This window comes from Schistocerca serialis, chromosome 1, assembly GCF_023864345.2.
Source record: "Schistocerca serialis cubense isolate TAMUIC-IGC-003099 chromosome 1, iqSchSeri2.2, whole genome shotgun sequence".
NCBI lineage: Eukaryota > Metazoa > Arthropoda > Insecta > Orthoptera > Acrididae > Schistocerca > Schistocerca serialis.
Window position 1 is genome coordinate 1,215,758,894 of NC_064638.1, and position 21,272 is coordinate 1,215,780,165.

Here is a 21,272-nt window from a genome sequence, read left to right on the forward strand (position 1 = left end):
TTCTTTATTTTCATAATGTATTCTCCGCAATGATTTAGCATTTTAATAAGAATTCAGTAATGACTAGTAGCAGTAGTATAGAACAATAAATGAGGTAAGTGATAATAAACTAAAAGTAAGAAGCTAAACATGTATATTTATGAGGTAAGAAACAGTCAACTATTAAACCTTAAAACGAAATGTATTAATTGGTACTTTCATATTCACAGTGAAAGCTATATAGTAGTAGTTTATTTTAAACATGTCAGAAAAATGCAGAGTTTTGTGATCGTTGTGAAGCCTAGTAAGGTATCTATGTTTTTATATAACGAATCAAATTTCTGATTTAGATATGACGCAGAACTTGATTATGTGCATTTCGCTGCAGTGCAGCGCTTGTTTCCACAACTACTCTATCACTCTAGTAAAAGGGCATTACTTGCCTCCTCCTACAGAAAGAGAGGAGTTGTTCCAACTATAAGGAGAATGCAGCGATAATAAGGGATTAAAATGAGCTTGGACGTGATTCAGAAACCTTGTAGTAGCAAATCAAGAGCACTGCAGCAGAAGGAAAGCGCGAGAAGAAACAGCGTAATCTGTAATGCCTTGACCACACTGGCTGGGCTACATGTTGTCCATATACAGTGACCGCTTGAGGAACGGCCCTGGACGCCCTCTGTCAAAGACGCGTAAGATGCTGAGAGTGCGTCCCGGGCATTCATCCTGCCACTACTCTACGTCAGGAGAGTATCTTTTTTTAACGTCCTCCGTGCGATCGTTCCGCTGTTAAGAACTGTGTGACGGGTACGGTTGGAGACAGATAATGCAACTGAAGATAAGAAGACGTTTAGTATCAGATAGTGCATACAACGATGAAACTGAGCTTATACTACGAATCTGTGGTTCGCGATGGGACATAAGTATAGAAACTTATAGTACATCTTCAACCTCGTATTTATAAAACTATCACTGTCCTCCATCTCAATATTGGGCTCGACACCACGAAGCTAGTCCCGTTGCAGGGACGAAGATGACAAAGTAAAGACTCCGCTGTAGGCAGGATGTCCATTATATGTGGACGACATGCAGTTTGTGAGTTGATGGGAAGCTTTTTAGAAATATTTATTGTGGCGTCTGCGTGTGGTACCCTGCTGAAGGACTTACGGGAGCGATCGCAGATCTAATGCCTTGTCAAGCTGATGTGGGAAGCGACGATATCCGAGACGGAGATGAGGAATGAATGCATTCACAAGGCGTGGGACTCATTAGTTAACTGACGACATTTAGATATGACGCTGAACTTGATTATGTGCATTTCGCTGCAGTGCAGCGCTTGTTTCCACAACTACTCTATCACTCTTGTAAAAGGGCATTACTTGCCTCCTCCTACAGAAAGAGAGGAGTTGTTCCAACTATAAGGAGAACGCAGCGATAATAAGGGATTAAAATGAACTTGGACTTGATTCAGAAACCTTGTAGTAGCAAATCAAGAGCACTGCAGCAGAAGAAAAGCGCCACGTGAAGGAACATCAGCTCCAAAGAAGTGTGAGTGGTCTTCGACCGTGAGAATTGTGGTCGAATAAAATGATGAACAGATATGTTGAATGTGTAAAAAAAAACAAGTAGCTTTAACACTCTGTATACCATCGTGTTTCACTCGTACCAATATGTTCGCGATGGTTCCATTACAGTGGTTAGCAACGCTTGTGTTTTCCAATTACGTATTCTTGAAAATCTAATTAACTGCATAGGCAGGTCATCGGTGCATACCCAAAACGTCAGTGTTTGTACGAGGTCTCAGTTACGTTACTGACTCCAGATATTTCCTACGACTGTATTAGAATCGTGTGTAACAGCAGTTGAATATTTGCTTGAAATTTTCATAAATTATTTAGACTTACGTGAAATTAAAATTCTGTCCTAGATATTCGATGAGAGGATATGTTATCTTCGTCCAGGTGTCGAGGTGAGGCAGTCGTAAGTCATACATCCCAGTAAAATATTTCGGGAACAGAATCTGTGGGAAATATATTGGTTATTACGACCAGAAGTATTATGCATAATATATGTGAGATGCAAGATGGGCGTTCATTTTGGAAATGATGATATTAGTGAAACACGTTCAATGCACAGAATGATGAAAACAGATCGATTACATTTTAGTAGTTCTTTACAGCGCACAAACATTAACCACGCTACGGTTACGAATTTCTTTGTTTAAATGAATACCACTGGGTTGATAAAGCTCCCAAGTAATTTACACGGCATATATTGACAGTGTCTTAATGACATAACACAAAACCGTAGATTACAGCTGGTCAACATAACAGTCATAATCTTACATGTTACATTTACGAAATTAAAAGAAAAATTAGTTCGGGTCAGTCAGACCCCAGTGGTATAGAGCAAAAACTATGAATAAATTTTAATATGTTGTAAATACAAAACTGATCAAACCTTCATTTAAATGAATACCACTGGGTTGATAAAGCTCCCAAGTAATTTACACGGCATATATTGACAGTGTCTTAATGACATAACACAAAACCGTAGATTACAGCTGGTCAACATAACAGTCATAATCTTACATGTTACATTTACGAAATTAAAAGAAAAATTAGTTCGGGTCAGTCAGACCCCAGTGGTATAGAGCAAAAAACTATGAATAAATTTTAATATGTTGTAAATACAAAACTGATCAAACCTTCATTGCGTACAACTCACTCACATGGAGAAAATCATATATTTTGAAAATAATAGCTTTGAAACCAAGGAATATGTATTTTTCCATGGTTCTTGGGGGCTCATATGGACCCTAGTGACAATAGGTAGGGTAGCAAAACAGATGGGGCAAGGGATCCTAACAATGGCTACAAACATTAGTGTAAAATAATATTTTCGTAGTTTTATTCAGCCGTTTCGTGTAGCAGCTGTTCTGTTTCCATAAATTCTACATTCAACAGGCAAACGTACAATTAAAATTTGGTTTATACAGACGCCAGTGTACTAGGAGGATTAATAATCCAAAGAGCTTCATCATATGTGACGTGAGAATCGCATTAATCATTTTGTGTGATGAAACCTATCGTTGAAAGAGAACATCTTTATTGGACTCGTGTTGCTGGAAAATATCACAGCTGATGTTATCGTGCTCATAGAAGCCCTTTTTAACTAACTTCCAATTGAATTAACGTTTCTGTAGTTATATTCCTTCAAACTGTTCTTGTAATTAATATTTTGTGGTTAAGATTCCCACTCATTGTTCGTGATTTAAAAATTCCTGGGTTGCTCTCAGAAGATTAGGTGAACAACAACACTGTTACAATAGAAATGGTTACTAAGACGGCACGATGTAATCACTTTTATGGGCAACAATGGTCATTCATGTAGGCCTATTGCACTTGTAGTCAGGTATTACAGTGTAAGAAAGTACCAAATGTGAAGCTAAAGAGCATGTCAGAATTGATGTACTTTCTGAAACAGGAGTTGTTTAGAGACAGATATCAAATTTTGCGAATGCTGCTACACTTCAGTGGCTGATAACATGCAATGCGACGCAAGATGATATCTTCCACAAACAAATAAATGCATGCAAGAGATAGTGAATAAAATGTTTCTTGAACACATAACAATGGTAAGGTGAATATTTGCACTTAAAAAAGGAATTAATGACATTATATGCCAGTGGGCGCTGATTTAAATCGATGGGGTAAGTCGAAAATTTTGTGCGGGATTCAAGCACAGTTCCTCTGCTTACTAGGCGGACTCACTGACCACTGCGCCATCTGGACACAATGATCAACGGAAATGCACAGACTACACTAGCAGCCTTCCCGTCAGACTCAAATTCCCGACTTAACCATACACTACTGATGTAGCTGTCCCTTGCCCATTATCCTCATTACTCGCGGCATTTCGCCGATTCCCATAAGAGTTCGAACATGGTGTGCATCCGCACTGAAGTAATGAATTGGAAGTCCTCACCTTAATTATATATGTGATGTTTGTTCCTTTGGACATGCATCAAATAACAGACCCCTCATATATTTGCAATGACGTTGTGCATCGTTTCTCGCCTACTATGGAAAATAGTGCAGCCACCTAGGAATCTATAGTAAGCTCGCTCAGAAGAACACCAATCCACTTCACACCGATGATAAGGACCTAATAGTGAACTACTAGAATAAAATAATGTTGCATAAAACCAAGATATTATAGCTGATTGTAGGGAAGAATTTGTAACTTTACACTATTGTTCCCATTAGGTGGCACGTTTCTGTACGTAGCAAGACAAGTACAGTACCAAGTAACTACACAGCTATAATATGCCCAATACAAAGTAATTCAACTAGGAGTTGACCTACATTTTTGTGGGGACAGAAGGAGCGATCTTTAATACTTGCGAAAAACATTGTTAGTCCGAGATGATATAAATATTTCTTTATTTAAAACAACCAGTTTCGACAGACTCTGCTGGCATCTTCAGGTTTTAAGATTTTTTTTTGCTATGAAACATGTTAATTTTAAGTTGGACATTGGGCCAAGTTGTCATGTGTATGAGAACGGCACGTTATAAGAGGTTTGTCATAACTGAAATATTTACAAACATAAAGCTTTATGAAACTTCCTGACAGATTAAAACTGTGTCCCGAGTTCGAGCCTCGGTCCAGCACACTGTTTTAATCTGCCAGGAAATTTCATATCACCGCACACTCCGCTGCAGAAGGAAAATTTCATTCTGTGTTTTTAAACATTTTAGACATGGCACACCTTTCGTAATGTGCTGTTTTTATCCGCATGACAACTTGGTGTGAAGTATAACTTAAAATAAACGCTTTTCATAACAAAAAGATTTTTTAACACCTGAAGATGGTAGCAAGCCTGTCGAAAATGATTGTTTTAAATAATGACATATTTATGCGATCTTATCTTTAGAATGTTTTAGTTTAGTAAGCGTCAGTGTAGCGGGTACCGCAGCTCCGGCTTTCAGCTTGGCCCCGTGGAGACTGTTGCGTCGTTTGGACGTGTCGGGACGTGGCAGCAGGTACAGGCTGACTCCAGAGTCCCGCCTCACCGCCCAACCAGCAATAGAGACGTTCAGCACCGGGGTGAAGCTTGTCAGCCGGTACACGTCCAGCAGCTGCAACACACAGGACACTGGCTGTTAGCTGAAATGTACGAGTACATCAGTACAGTTACCGTAAAATGATTAATTGATTTTCAGGTATGGTTATAAGTTACAGAATGAATTTTGCAAAAACAGAAATAATGTCTGCTAGGATAGCCGCAATCAGTTATTTTACAATGTTACTTATAATCCGTCTTGATTGCAAAATTTTTATTCATATGACCTGTTTCGCTTCATCTAGAACTATCTTCAGATCTGTAACGATAATGATACTATTTTACCATTTCACGAATGCAAATCTTTTTCATACTATCTAATAAACATCAAATGTACCAGAACGTACCTGATATTTCGGTTACAGGAGTAACCCGTCCAAATACAGCAACTTTCACATGCTGCGTCAAACAAAATTGGTTGGCAGAATACGCGTCATTTATATTAATTGTAACACTATTACCGACAGGTGGCGTGTGGTACATTTTTACCTGTCGGTAATAGTGTTATAATTAATATAAATGAAGTGCATTTCGCCAACCAATTTTGTTTGACGCAGCATGTGAAAGTTGCTGTATTTCGACGGGTTACTCCTGTAACCGAAATATCAGGTACGTTCTGGTACATATGATGTTTATTAGATAGGATGAAAAAGATTTGGATTCGTGAAATAGTAAATTAGTATCATTATCGTTACAGATCTGAAGAAGGTTCTATATGAACCGAAACCGGTCATATGAATAAACATTTTGCAATCAAGACGGATTATAAGTAACATTACAGAATGAAGTCTACCAAGATATTTTGGTACACAATAAATGTGACCAGAATACCAGACATATTCTCTTTCTTTGCTATCCGTAAAGTCACAGCATTCGTTATGTGGATATTTCAAATCGCTGTCTCTTCCAAACACAGTTGGTATTTCTATACAGTGTGTCCCGGGAGGAAACGTCAGTATTCAGTGATATAACAGCAACGATCATCCAAAGCAAAAAGTCTAGTAAACATGAGCTCTAAAACGCATACCTTAAGAGCAATGACCACTCCACCGATAATGTGTAAAAAATATCCTCTATTGCAAGCTCATTACATTCCATATTTTGAAAGGTGCTTGTATGCACCGAAACAAGGAAAAAGATATGAAGTAAACATGGGCTCTAATGTGCTTAACTTAACTGCTACGTGCACTTGGTTGTCTTCGTTACTGTGAAGCACTTCTATCGAGTAAATGCTCATAGCTCTTGAGGAACGTGGTTTGGACCCCACGCTTACTGGAAAGCAAAAATACCTTATTAGAAGAGATGAGTTTCAAACTATCGAAGATGAACAAGTGCTCATAACTCTTCAGGTTTGCATTTTAGAAATCACAATCACTAGACTTTCTTTCTTCGAATGATCGCTCCTGTCATATACCTGTATATTGACCTTTCCTCTTGGGACAATTAGATATTAAAATCCTTATGTTTCCTACTCCACCTTTATTTCATTCATTCATTAACAGTCATTGTTCCACAGATCTCATCGTACAGAATAATCCTCAGAAGTGACTCAGGATAGAGAGGAAAAGAGATACAGAAGCTACAAAATTAATAGCCGTACATTATAGGGGTCGAAGGACGTGATAGAAAGCCTGTAGTTGATAAGGGAATGAGACAGGGTTGTACTCGTCCCGGATGTTATTCATCTGTACATTGAGGGAGCAGTTCACGATACCAAAAAAAAAAAGTTTGGAGAAGGGATTAAAGTTCAGGGAAAAGAAACAGAAACATTGAGGTTTTCCGATGACACCGTAATTCTGGCAGAGACAGCAAAGGACTTGCAAAAGCAGTTAAATGGAAGATAATGCTGAAAGCAGGTTATAGGCTGAACAGCTACAAAAGTAGAGAATATCAGTGGAATGCGGTCAGATTAAACCAGGCGATGCTTATGGTATTAGATTAGGACAGTAAAAGTAGTAGATTAGTTTTGCTCTTTTGGAAGGAAATCAACACGATGAACGAAGGAGAGACAGTGTGAAATGCAGACTGGCTTTAGTAAAAAAGACCGTTTGTATAAAATAGGAGTTTTTAACTTTTAATGTAAATAGACATCAAGCAGTTCAGACAAGAATAGATGCTTTCGACTTGTGGTACTACAGAAGAAAGCTGAAGCTTAGAGGACTGCGTTATTAACAAGGAAGTACTGGATCGAATTCTGGAGAAAAATATACATGACATGCTTTGAATAGGCAATGAGATGCGTTGATAGGAGACATCAAGGTATTCTCAGTTTCAGATACACTAAGGAAGTTGAAATGTATGTGAGTTGCAGTAGTGGTGCAAAGACGATGAGGCATGTTCTAGCTTTAATATTGCAACCTTCTTTGCTGTACTGATTCCCAATAACAATTACATTCACATTTAGTAATATGAGTCAAAATTTTTAATCACAGTTTAATAAAACAAACACAATGTAATTTAAATGCCTTACCATCTTAACTGCATCGACTGTTTTCGGTTATCGGCAGAGGCAATGAAGGGCCTCACGGAGCATAAGCTAATAGTCTTTTATAGACATATTTCACTGCAATGGTCATCATGTGAAACACTACCGATTTTGTTGGTAGGTTCAATGTTTGTGCTGTTAAACCTACTCATTTGTCTGAATCGGAAAATTTTTATCTTTCCTCATGCGGCTTAGAAAGAAATTCTGAGATACTGTACAAAATCAGGGGCCTCTTCTTTCTGCAGAGTGGTGTAAGAGGTGGGTACCATTATTGTAATGAATAACTCTGTCCACTGGTGTTCTATTTGTGTTTTGGACGAATGACTCTGATGTTTGTGGAAAAGGGTACGATAATTTCTCGTCTGTAATCTGAATAGCACCAAGGGAAACACAGAGAAAAAGTTCATAGGAAGTGAATAGGTTAGCATCAGTAGTTTCAACTGACACTACTAATGCTAACTTGACACTTCTTACAATGAAGTATTACAAACAATTTTACATGAGGAGTATCCACATATGCCGTAGATCATGACGAATGAAGACATCACTGACAGGTGGTAAAACATGGTTTTTCTTTACCACACTACCGGTTTCACGGCTTACAGAAATTCTTACATTAATCCACCATAGGTGAACCCAACGTCCTCTGCTGGCCCTGGCACGACGAGATGTCACCGAACTCCAGCTGCAGTTTTTTTTTTTTTTTTAATACTGACAGTATTCTCAGACTGGAAATACCTTAACTAAGAACGCTGCGTTCAACTTTTTCTTTTTGAATTATCAGAGGGAGGGGCGGGGCGGAAGAGGGATAGATGGTCAGAGGGTGGAAGAACAGATGAAAGAGAGAGTGGGGAGGTTGGATCAACAGAGAGAGAGAGAGAGAGCAGGAGGAGATGGACAGGGAGTGGGGGTGGAGGAGGTGGGCAGAACGAGGGGGTAGAATCGGGACTGGGAAAGAGGAGATGGAATAATAGAATTGGAATAAATACAGATCCTGCCAGCGATTTTTTTTATCAGTTTTCTGACGGGTCTGAAGCGGCCCGCCAGGAATTCCTCTCCTATGTCAACCTCTTAATCTCAGTGTAGCACTTCCTTTAGGATGTTCCTCTATAATTTGTATACGCTACAGCTGCCTCTAGTACTATGGAAGCTATTGCGTGATGTCTTAACAGCTGTCCTACCATCCTGTTCCTTCTTTTCTTAGTGTTGTCCACAAATTCCTTTCCTGTCGATCCTGCGAAGAACCTCTTCATTCCTTACCTTATCGGCCTACCTAATATCCAATATTTTTCTGTAGCACCACATTTTAAATGCTTCCATTCTCTGCTGTTCCGGTTTTCGCTCAGTTCATGTCTCACGATCATACAATGCTGTGCTCCAAACGTACATTTTCAGAAGTTTTTTGCTCAAATTAGGGCCAATGTTTTATACTTATAGACTTTTCTTTGCCAGGAATGCCCATTTTGCCAGTGCAGTCTGCTTTTGATGTTCTCCTTGCTCCGTCCGTCATTGGGAATTTTGGTACCTAGGCAGCGGAATTCCTTAACTTAATCTACTTCGTGACCAACATCCTGACGTTAGCTTCTCACTCGTCTCATTTCTACTACTTCTCACTACTCTCATCTTTCCCTGATTCACTCTTACACCATATTCTGCACTCATTAGGTTGTTCACACTGTTCAAAAGATTCTGTAATTCTTCTTCACTTCAACTCAGGATAGCGTTGCCGTCAACAAACCTTATCATTGATATCCTTTTGCCTTGAATTTTAATACCATTCTTGTATCTTTCCTTTATTTGCGTCATTAAATCTGCGACATATAGATTAAACACTACATTAAAGAATGTTTTATACCCTTCTCAACATGGTCTTACTCTCTTATTGTTCCTATTTCTTTTTTCACGTTTTCTACCCGTCTTTCCATACATCTTACCCCTATTTTTCTCACAATTTACAACATATTGCACCGTCTGACATTGTCGACAGCTTCCTGCATGTCGACAGACCCTGCGAACGTGTCTTGATCTTCCTTTAATCTTGCTTCCATTATCAACCCAACATCAGAACTACCTCCCTGGTGCCTTTACCTTTCCTAAAGCCCAGAAACTTCGATGAACGATCTGTTAACCTGATAGTGTGATAATTGTAGCGCATGTGGGCTCTTGCAATCTTTGGAACTGTGTGGATGATGTTTTCCCTTAAGTCTGACTATTTACCTCCAGTCCCATAATTGCTACACACCAACGTGAATAGACGTTTTGTTGCCACTTCCCCCAATGATTTTAGAAATTCTGAATCAATGTTGTCTATCTCTTCTGCGTTATTTCATCTTCTACTCCAAAGCTCCAAGTGTAAACAGGATCCCAAATCATTTCGCTATAAAACTCCTGACTCTTCTGGTATCAAGTCACCAGACACGTCCCCCTCTTCATACAGGCTTCAGTGTACTCTTCCACCAATAAGCTCTTTCCTCTGCATTTAATAGTGGAATGCCCGTTGCACTCTTACTGTTACCACCCTTGCTTTTAATTTAACCAGAGGTTATTTTGACTTTCCTGTAGGGTGAGTCAGTCGTTCCTACAATCATTTCTCTTTCGATTTCTCCACATTTCTCATACAGCCATTTCGCATTAGCTTCCCTGCACTTCCTATTTATTTCATTCCTAAGTAACTTGAACTTCTATATTCCAGAATTTTTTTACTTTTTGTTTGATCGATCAATTGAAATATTCTACTGATATTCATTTGCGAAAGCAAAGAGAGCTTCACTCTAAGTGTAAACGCAGCCAAAACCTCTCAGACAAACAGAAGCTAAACGATGTCAAAGTTGGCGTAAGGAGGGCTATGCGTGAAGCGTTCAGTGAATTCGAAAGTAAAATTCTGTGTACCGACTTGACAGAAAATCCTAGGAAGTTCTGGTCTTACGTTTAATCAGTAAGTGGCTCGAAACAGCGTATCCAGACACTCCGGGATGGCATTGAAACAGAGGATGACACGCGTAAAGCTGAACTACTAAACACCTTTTTCCAAAGCTGTTTCACAGAGGAAGACCGCACTGTAGTTCCTTCTCTAAATCCTCGCACAAACGATAAAATGGCTGACATCGAAATAAGTGTCCAAGGAATAGAAAAGCAACTGGATTCATTCAAAAGAGGAAAGTCCACTGGACCTGACAGGATACCAATTTGATTCTACACAGAGTACGAGAAAGAACTTGCCCCCCTTCTAACAGCCGTGTACCGCAAGTCTCTAGAGGAACGGAAGGTTCCAAATGATTGGAAAAGAGCACAGGTAGTCCCAGTCTTCAAGAAGGGTCGTGGAGCAGATGCACAAAACTATAGACCTATGTCTCTGACGTCGATCTGTTGTAGAATTTTAGAACATGTTTTTTGCCCGCGTATCATGTCATTTTTAGAAACCCAGAATCTACTCTGCAGGAATCAACATGGATTCCGGAAACAGCGATCGTGTGAGACTCAACTCGCTTTATTTGTTCATGAGACCCAGAAAATACTAGATAAAGGCTCCCAGGTAGATGCTATTTTCCTAGACTTCCAGAAGGCGTTCGATACAGTTCCGCACTCTCGCTTGATAAACAAAGTAAGAGCCTACAGAATATCAGACCAGCTGTGTGGCTGGATTGAAGAGCTTTTAGCAGACGGAACACAGCATGTTGTTATCAATGGAGAGACGTCTACAGACGTTAAAGTAACCTCTGGCGTGCCACAGGGGAGTGTTATGGGACCATTGCTTTTCACAATATACAGAAATGACCTAGTAGATAGTGTCGGAAGTTCCATGTGGCTTTTCGCGGATGATGCTGTAGTATACAGAGAAGTTGCAGCATTAGAAAATTGTAGCGACATGCAGGAAGATCTGCAGCGGATAGGCACTTGGTGCAGGGAGTGGCAACTGACCCTTAACATAGACAAATGTAGTGTATTGCGAATACATAGAAAGAAGGATCCTTTATTGTATGATTAGATGATAACGGAACAAACACTGGTAGCAGTTACTTCTGTAAAATATCTGGGAGTATGCGTGCGGAACGATTTGAAGTGGAATGATCATATAAAATTAATTGTTGGTAAGGCGGGTACCAGGTTGAGATTCTTTGGGAGAGTCCTTAGAAAATGTAGTCCATCAACAAAACAGGTGGCTCACAAAACACTCGTTCGACCTATACTTTAGTATCACTCATCAGTGTGGGATCCGTACCAGATCGGGTTGACGGAGGAGATAGAGAAGATCCAGGTTGAGATTCATTGGGAGAGTCCTTAGAAAATGTAGTCCATCAACAAAGGAGGTGGCTTAGAAAACACTCGTTCGACCTATACTTGAGTATCGCTCATCAGTGTGGGATCCGTACCAGATCGGGTTGACGGAGGAGATAGAGAAGATCCAAAGAAGAGCGGCGCGTTTCGTCACAGGGTTATTTGGTAACCGTGATAGCGTTACGGAGATGTTTAGCAAACTCAAGTGGCAGACTCTGCAAGAGAGGCGCTCTGCATCGCGGTGTAGCTTGCTCGCCAGGTTTCGAGAGGGTGCGTTTCTGGATGAGGTATCGAATATATTCCTTCCCCCTACTTATACCTCCCGAGGAGGTCACGAATGTAAAATTAGAGAGATTCTAGCGCGCAAGGAGGCTTTCAGACAGTCGTTCTTCCCGCGAACCATACGCGACTGGAACAGAAAAGGGAGGTAATGACAGTGGCACGTAAAGTGCACTCCGCCACCCACCGTTGGGTGGCTTGCGGAGTATAAATGTAGATGATGTAGATGTAGGTGTTTTCTTTGCAGTTATCATCCTTGTAGCTATGATTTTCTTTCCAAGTTCTGTTATTGCCGTTTTTACAGATGTACTTTCCTTTTAACTTCGTGAATGAACCAGAGACTATTGTGAATTTTTGTGCGTAATGCAGTCTGAATTGTTTAATGTGCATACGTTCCTTACACCGTTTCGGGTACTACCATCAGTAGACGGACTCTTATAAGTGGTTAAGTTCAGTTTCAGTCATAATGAAACCTATTTTATTGTAACTGATACTGAACTCTAGTTTACGAGCTGTAACGTTTGATTTGATCGTCGTAGTATCCGCATCGTCGCAAGAAATGTACATGCTTTAAGAGATCCAGATGGCATTAATCATGTAGAAAGCTGCGATCGACTGTGACTGAGCATGTCTGTGGGATGCCTTTGTACCCTATACGTGATTTGTATCTGCCAACAGCAGAGAGAATATGATCCATACATCTGCTGCAGGATATAAAGTCCGCCTGTTACGCAAAACACAATTTTTTTATAGGGGCCCAAAAATGATTCACCACCTTTATGGCATCGTCAGTGCGTATTCGTTATTTTAATCTGTAAAATGTGGATATGGTTGAAGTGTAACTAATCTACGAAAATTAGGCCTAGAATAGTTTTTGTTTTTGCTGTCATTAACTTAATTTTACTTTGTAGAGTTACACAGTACCCTTTGTACATTAATTTGTACTGTTACCCAATCACCTGCGACTAAATTATGTTAATTTGAATTAGGTTGACGAGTTAACACGTCGCTTTATACCTAAACGTAATATTGACGTGCAAAGATATTTCACGACTATATTTGCTATTACTTACATTTAGCTTTTACAAATCTATTTTCATCTGCAGTCCGATGAGTTGTTGGGAAACACACACAATCAGTACACATATTTTGCATAACTTCGTTTGTAAATAACACTTTTCAACTTTGCGAAACGCAGCGTAAATGTTGCTCTTGTGTCTCCAGTCCAGTTGGTGTTGACTTGTTTACAAGTACGTTTGATGCCAAATCTGAAATTTGTTTGATACCCACAAGATAAGAAAACTAAACAAGCACATGTGAACAGAAAAGAATTACACACTACATGTATTGAAGACCTTGCACAACAACACGGAAAAACACAACACGCAGGAAATGACCAAATGCAACCGACAACACTGAATATTTCACAGAATAGGCGACATCCTAAAGAAAGGGGAGCTTCAAATAAAATGTAGGACAGACAACAGGATACAGTAAAAGCTCAGAACATAGGAAACACCCACAGGCACATCCAACACACTAGCCATATACGAACTTACATGCAACACATGTCGGTCACTACACATAGGGCAAACCTGCAGCAACTTTAAAAGAAGATATTCAGAACACCTCAGAGGTCCCATAGAACGTTGTCTCACTATCTAACAGCACGAATCCAGCCACAACCTGTACTATAAACTTAAAATAGAAGAAAACTACCACAACAAAAGACATTGGCAGAGGCAAAGCAGATTATAAGCAACTACATACACTCTAAACTGATGCCCTAGGTAACATATGAAAGGAATTTACAGGGAAGATGACTGTAACAAACAAAAGCACACACACTCACGCATACACACATACACGCGCGTACTCACGCACTTAGGTACATATAGAGAGAAGAAAAGTGAACAAAATTCAGCTTGTGCGCTACGGTTACTTGAGAAGAGCGAACGCTAACTGGGACTTTCAGCCTATGCATTCACAATATTGGAAACTACACTCCTGGAAATTGAAATAAGAACACCGTGAATTCATTGTACCAGGAAGGGGAAACTTTATTGACACATTCCTGGGGTCAGATACATCACATGATCACACTGAGAGAACCACAGGCACATAGACACAGGCAACAGAGCATGCACAATGTCGGCACTAGTACAGTGTATATCCACCTTTCGCAGCAATGCAGGCTGCTATTCTCCCATGGAGACGATCGTAGAGATGCTGGATGTAGTCCTGTGGAACGGCTTGCCAAGCCATTTCCACCTGGCGCCTCAGTTGGACCAGCGTTCGTGCTGGACGTGCAGACCGCGTGAGACGACGCTTCATCCAGTCCCAAACATGCTCAATGGGGGACAGATCCGGAGATCTTGCTGGCCAGGGTAGTTGACTTACACCTTCTAGAGCACGTTGGGTGGCACGGGATACATGCGGACGTGCATTGTCCTGTTGGAACAGCAAGTTCCCTTGCCGGTCTAGGAATGGTAGAACGATGGGTTCGATGACGGTTTGGATGTACCGTGCACTATTCAGTGTCCCCTCGACGATCACCAGTGGTGTACGGCCAGTGTAGGAGATCGCTCCCCACACCATGATGCCGGGTGTTGGCCCTGTGTGCCTCGGTCGTATGCAGTCCTGATTGTGGCGCTCACCTGCACGGCGCCAAACACGCATACGACCATCATTGGCACCAAGGCAGAAGCGACTCTCATCGCTGAAGACGACACGTCTCCATTCGTCCCTCCATTCACGCCTGTCGCGACACCACTGGAGGCGGGCTGCACGATGTTGGGGCGTGAGCGGAAGACGGCCTAACGGTGTGCGGGACCGTAGCCCAGCTTCATGGAGACGGTTGCGAATGGTCCTCGCCGATACCCCAGGAGCAACAGTGACCCTAATTTGCTGGGAAGTGGCGGTGCGGTCCCCTACGGCACTGCGTAGGATCCTACGGTCTTGGCGTGCATCCGTGCGTCGCTGTGGTCCGGTCCCAGGTCGACGGGCACGTGCACCTTCCGCCGACCACTGGCGACAACATCGATGTACTGTGGAGACCTCACGCCCCACGTGTTGAGCAATTCGGCGGTACGTCCACCCGGCCTCCCGCATGCCCACTATACGCCCTCGCTCAAAGTCCGTCAACTGCACATACGGTTCACGTCCACGCTGTCGCGGCATGCTACCAGTGTTAAAGACTGCGATGGAGCTCCGTATGCCACGGCAAACTGGCTGACACTGACGGCAGCGGTGCACAAATGCTGCGCAGCTAGCGCCATTCGACGGCCAACACCGCGGTTCCTGGTGTGTCCGCTGTGCCGTGCGTGTGATCATTGCTTGTACAGCCCTCTCGCAGTGTCCGGAGCAAGTATGGTGGGTCTGACACACCGGTGTCAATGTGTTCTTTTTTCCATTTCCAGGAGTGTATTATGTACAAACGAAATTCGGCAAAATACGAGTAGTGTTTCCATGTGGTGCTCTACAGCTCATGGGAAACAGATTGAAAAGGTTGACCGAAGCAAAATGTAAGTAATCACAAGTATAGTCACGAAATATCTTTGCACAAAAATTACGTTTGGATGTAAAACGACGTGTTAGCTCGCCAACGAAATTTAACATTATTCAGTTGTAGATGACAAGCCACCATTACCCGATAGTGTACAGTCCCACATAGCCCTATAATAGTAAATTAACATAATGGCTACAATAAACTAAAACTGTTTTTAGGTCCAGCTTCCGTAGATTAATTATAATTTAAAACATGTTCACATTTTAAAGATTCGAATGAAGGAAACAAACTGATCATGGCACAAAGGTCCTGACCAAACAAAATCTCTACAGTATTTCCTGAAACTAGCCCAGATATCCAAAAAAAGGCGGCCACGGAGCTTCAGTTGGTTTATGAAGAGAGAGCAGATATAATGAATTATTACTTTTATTTACTTAACTAAAACATGACTACATCTTATATGCAGTAATTTTTTTTCTATTATGTTTTTGACGCATGGTGAATGCAGTTTAAGTTTTTAATGTGACGTAATTACAGTTTAACAATTTTTCGATTGTTTTCCTTTACCTGTACGGTGAAACTTTGCTTCTTGCCACGTTTGGTGATTCTAGGTCAACGGGAAGTGCCCTATAGGATTTAATGAGTGAATTTACATGTATAAAAATATGTGACATAAATCACCATATCTGTTAGCTGAATTGCCTTACAGTCTTAAATTTTGTCCGTCGACAAGGGGGCAGAAGCCTTAGTTTTTGATATAAATTTTATCTTGTTAAGTCAACCCATTCCCGAGAAAAAAAGGGGTTTTAACAGACGGACAGACAAAGTCGGGTGACTACTGGCAAAAGAATTTCTTTTGTGAGAAATAATAAATAATTACTATTTTGGCATTTTTCTTTACTTGCACTGTTAAACCTGGCTTCCTGGCAAATTTAATGAGTGTAGGTCAACGGGGCATACCCTGCAGGTTTTAATGACCGAGTTTGCGAGTATTAGAGTGTTGATATAAATGTACGTACTTTTTGATTGCACTGACTTAGAAGCTTAAATTTTGTACCCCATCAAGGAACTGTAGATATTAGTATGGGAGGTAAATTTGAACTGACGTAAAATAACGGGATCTTAAAAAATGGACGGAGAGACGGACAAACAAACGGTTAAAAAATGACAAAAATATTTTTTCAAGGGTTATAATTACAAATTGACAATTTTCGAATTTTTTCTTTTGCTTATACTATGAAAACTCGCTTCTTGTCAAATTTCGTGATTCTGGGTCAACGAGAATTTGATGAGCGAGTTTGCGAGTACCCAAATCTGTGACATAAATGGCTCTATCTTTTGATTAATTTGACTTGGAAGCTTAAATGTTGTACACTGTCAAGTGACCGTAGATCTTAGTATGTGACATAAATTTGAAGTTGATACGCCTATCCGTTCCTAAGAAAAGCGTTCGACAGGCAGACACACGAACAAGAAAGCGATCCTATAATGGTTCCGCTTTTACATACTGATTCAGGTACAGAACCCTAAAATAGTGTTTTGCATTACAGGCAGGCCTCACATCCACTACTTTTATCCGGAAACACGGCCTGTTTCAGACAAGAAAAACTAAATAATAATCCATAGTGAAACGTAGCACGATCGGTAACTGGCACCACGTCTCCTGGAACACGATCTTTGACCTGCACGGACAGTGCAGGAATGTGCGGCAACGGGCTGGCTGTTTTTTCTACTACCCGTGTGACTTCATAGTTTCTCGGACTGAGCATCTTCCGGACACGAAAGAGGTGCACTGTTTCTCGTCCCACAGTACTTAAGATGCTCGGTGAGCTACATTTAGTTCGTTGCGTCGATGTCGAGGCCACGCTACATCATTCTGAAAGACAAATCTTGCTCCCTGCTGTTAGCGCGATAATTTTGACTGGTTCGGTTCCTACGCACGGTTGTCTCGCATCTTCTATATTGGACTCGGTTCAGCCTCTTATTGTGGTTCCCTGTTCCTGTGTCTGACCAGGCGATTTGAGGAGCGTAATTTGGAAATGTGTAGTAAGTTCTATCGGACCAAACTGCTGATGTCACCGATACCTAAGATTACACTCTAATTAATCTAACTTCAACTAACTTATGCTAAGTACACCACACACACCCGTGCCCGAGGGAGGACTCGAACCTCCGACGGGGCCAGCAGCGCGAACCGTGGCAAGGCGCCCTTTGACCGCGCGGCTACCTCGCGCGGCAAAATGAAGGGGTGCCCGGTGTTCCCAAGCGGTCACTCATCCAAGTATTAACCGGGGCCGATGTTGCTTAACTTCGGTGATCGGACGAGAACTGAAGAGCGTATCGCTCGTATGAAAACTTAATAGCTTTCTTTGGTAATTGTCAGAGAATTGTAATTTGATTGTGTGTTTTGAATTTTTGGGTTATGTAAATTTATTTTACGTTCTTTGCATCACTATTCCTTTGTTTTTTCTTGTTTCTTTCCATCGTACGTTGCGCACTAAATTGCCAAGTCACTTTCATTAATTATTTGGAGCCCGCAAGCTTATGGGTCTTACAGGGGCAAATCTTGGTGCATGTACTTTGGTGGGTTACACTAATAAGTGAAGCTTGCGTTTAACGTAGGTGAAGTCGTAGGTGAAGTTCACCAACCAACAGTTCGCGTCTACCTTCCATCTATGTTCCTCCTCCTCCTCTTCCTCCTCCTCTTCCTCACCGCCACTCCCGCCTCCCCTTCCCCCTCCCCTCACTCCCCCCGCCAAGTCCTGCGCGACGGCTAAATATTTACCGTGTCCACCTCGAGGCGTGATTTGAAGCTGAATCTTAGCTGGCCGCTTAACTTCCTTACGGTCAGGTGTAAGTGGGGTTAGATGTAGATGCCTTGGCTAGTTACCTTATAATCTTCTAGCTACTTCTCACAACTGTTTGTCTACACTGCCAGCGTGTAATTTGATGACTTAAATTTTTGCTCGTTAACTTAACAGTTACTTCTTAGCTCATCAGGCTGTCATTGTATGTTATGCATTGGGGCGTGTACCCACTAGATGGTCAGGAAAGCATTAGCGTGGTGAGCTGTGAATCGGGCTTGCCCCAAGTAATCACGCTGCCGTTCGTCCGAACAACGTTGTCTGATGCTTGGTGTTTTAATTATGCTTGTCTTCTTTTAATGAACTCCTTTAAAGTGAACGTGATTTATTTTTTGTACGAGGGTTGGAACTTTAATAATGGCAACTATCTATTTACATCTCGTACAAATTAGATACGTGTTTCAAAGTTTTACAGACCTTCAAAGTAGTCACCACCATTGTGTATAACCCGCTGCCAGCTATATGGAAGTCGTAGGAAACTCTTAGCAGTGCCAGTTGTGTTGACAGTTCGAGTGGCCCGGTCTATTTCCCGACGAATTTGTAGCAGCTCTGAAGTCAATACCGTGAAGTGTTTCCTTCAGTTTAGAAACTGAGTTAAACTCACGAGGGCTTATGTCAGGGGAGTGCAGTAGGTGGTATAGCACTTAGCACCCCCATCAGTCAAACAAATCGCTAAGAGCTTGCACTGTACGTGTTTGAGCATTGTCTTGCAAAATGATGGTCAGGTCCTGCTGAAAGTGTCATCACCTCTGTCTCTATGCTGTTCATTTTTGGAACACAACCTACGAACAGCTTAGAAACAGAAGTGCTGACACTTTCTGCAGGACCTGACCATCATCATTTTGCAGGACAATGTTCAAGCACGTACAGTGCAAGCTGTTACTCATTTGGCTGACTGATGGGGCTGCTAAGTGATATACCATCAACTGCCCTTCCCTGACTTAAGCCCTCGTGAGTTCAACTCAGTTTCTAAACTGAAGGAAACTCTTCATGGCATTTGCTTCAGAACAGCAACAAATTCCTCGGGCAATAGACTGCGCCGCTCTAAATGTCAACACAATTGGCACTGCTAAGAGTATCCTACGACTTCCACATCGCTGGCAACGGATTATGCACAATGCTGGTGACTACTCTGAAGGTCAGTAAAACTTTGAAACACGTATATATTTTGTACGAGATGTAAATAAATAGTTGACACTATTGAAGTTCCAACCATCGTATTTTGGTCAAACCACATTTATTGTTTGCCTCTTTTGAAGACGATTTTCCTTTCATGTTATACTTACTAGAACACACTGTTATTTGAAGCATTCTTGTTTCTCGTACTTAATCATTTAAAATAACGTTGCAGGAGATGGTTTTATGCAATATCACTAATTGTTCTCATATTACATTATCTAACTGAATGCTTTCACCTTAATATATCAATGTCATGTTGACCTAATTAGTAAAGTTACTGTTCCTAAGGAGTGTTGATGAAAATCTTGATACCTACAATGTTCAGTCCTTATTTTTCTCGTAATGTGTACCACAAATAGCTCCATAGCTAGGCGTTATGACCTCCACAAAGTTATCTTAATCGGACTAGAAAATAGATCTTCCTACAAAGATGACGCAGTCTTACATAAGATGCTAAAGTAAAGCGCTTTACACGTTCTGTCCATCCAGCTGCGGCCAGTAACGTATCAGCAGAGCTGACTGTGTGACGGCTCGCCACGGCTGTGCAGTGCTCAGCCGTCAAGATAAGACTGTCCGCTGGTGGTCGGCGGGAGCCCGGACGCGGCAGACGCGCGGTGGCCGCACCGCAGACGCGTTGTTATCAGGCTTTGTCAGGGAGCTTGTCGCTCGGCCGGCGATCCATCACGGCCGACGTGCGGATGGACGCAAGCGGGCGTGACTGTTTGGAAATGTAGCCGGTAACTGATGGGGCGTCAGGCCGGGCACCTCCCTAAGTGATGAATACGGCGTGCCGGCGCCAAGGAGGGCCGCGGCAGGACCGCGGTCCCGCCGCCGCTGATCGCGTATTCACCGCGAGCGGCCCATCGCCGCCAGCGCCGCTGTTGCCCTACCGTAGTTCGTGTTCAGGTCATTACCACTACACTTTATGAAAAGAGAGTAAGAGGTAATGTAGACAGCTACCGACGAATTCATTTGCTACCACTATTTCGAGCGTTTTTGAAAAATCCATTTACACTGAAGCGCCAGAGAAACTGATACAAGCATTCGTATTGAAATACAGATATATGTAAACAGGCAGAATACGACGCTGCGGATGGCAACACCTATGTAAGGCAACAAGTGTCTGGCGGAGTCGTTAGATCGGTTACTGCTACTTGTAAGGGGTCCGTAGGCCCTTACTATAACTTTGCACTCGGCACAGGTCGATAGGGCGAACAATCGATTGTGACGTGTTGAGAGAACGAGTATCGAGATGCGCCAGAGTGGTTGGCTGCAATGGTGTGTGTGTGTGTGTGTGGAGGCCATTATTGAAATACAGGGTCTTTAACCGAGAAGGGTGTTACCATCGCCGTGGCTAGACCCCTAAATAATGAATTAATACCGGGAAAGTGATGAAGTATCATTATGAAAGTGATCAGTGACGTTACTAGTGCCGATATTTGGTTTCGCGTCTACCGCGCCGGCCTAACCTTGGATTGCAGGCCGGCCGCAGTGGCCGTGCGGTTCTGGGCGCTACAGTCTGGAGCCGAGCGACCGCTACGGTCGCAGGTTCGAATCCTGCCTCGGGCATGGGTGTGTG

At 42.0% G+C, this 21,272-nt stretch overlaps 1 protein-coding gene across 1 annotated transcript in view; it reads right to left on the reverse strand.

Annotated features, from left to right (window-relative positions):
- LOC126456647 (ionotropic receptor 75a-like) overlaps nucleotides 1-21,272 on the reverse strand; it is a 198,854-nt gene that overhangs the window by 106,544 nt on the left and 71,038 nt on the right. The window contains exons 3-4 of the mRNA XM_050092393.1: nucleotides 4,952-5,119; nucleotides 1,881-1,996 (exon numbers count right to left, since the gene is read on the reverse strand). Of these exons, the coding sequence (XP_049948350.1) occupies nucleotides 1,881-1,996; nucleotides 4,952-5,119 (284 nt within the window). The remainder of the gene's footprint in view (nucleotides 1-1,880; nucleotides 1,997-4,951; nucleotides 5,120-21,272) is intronic.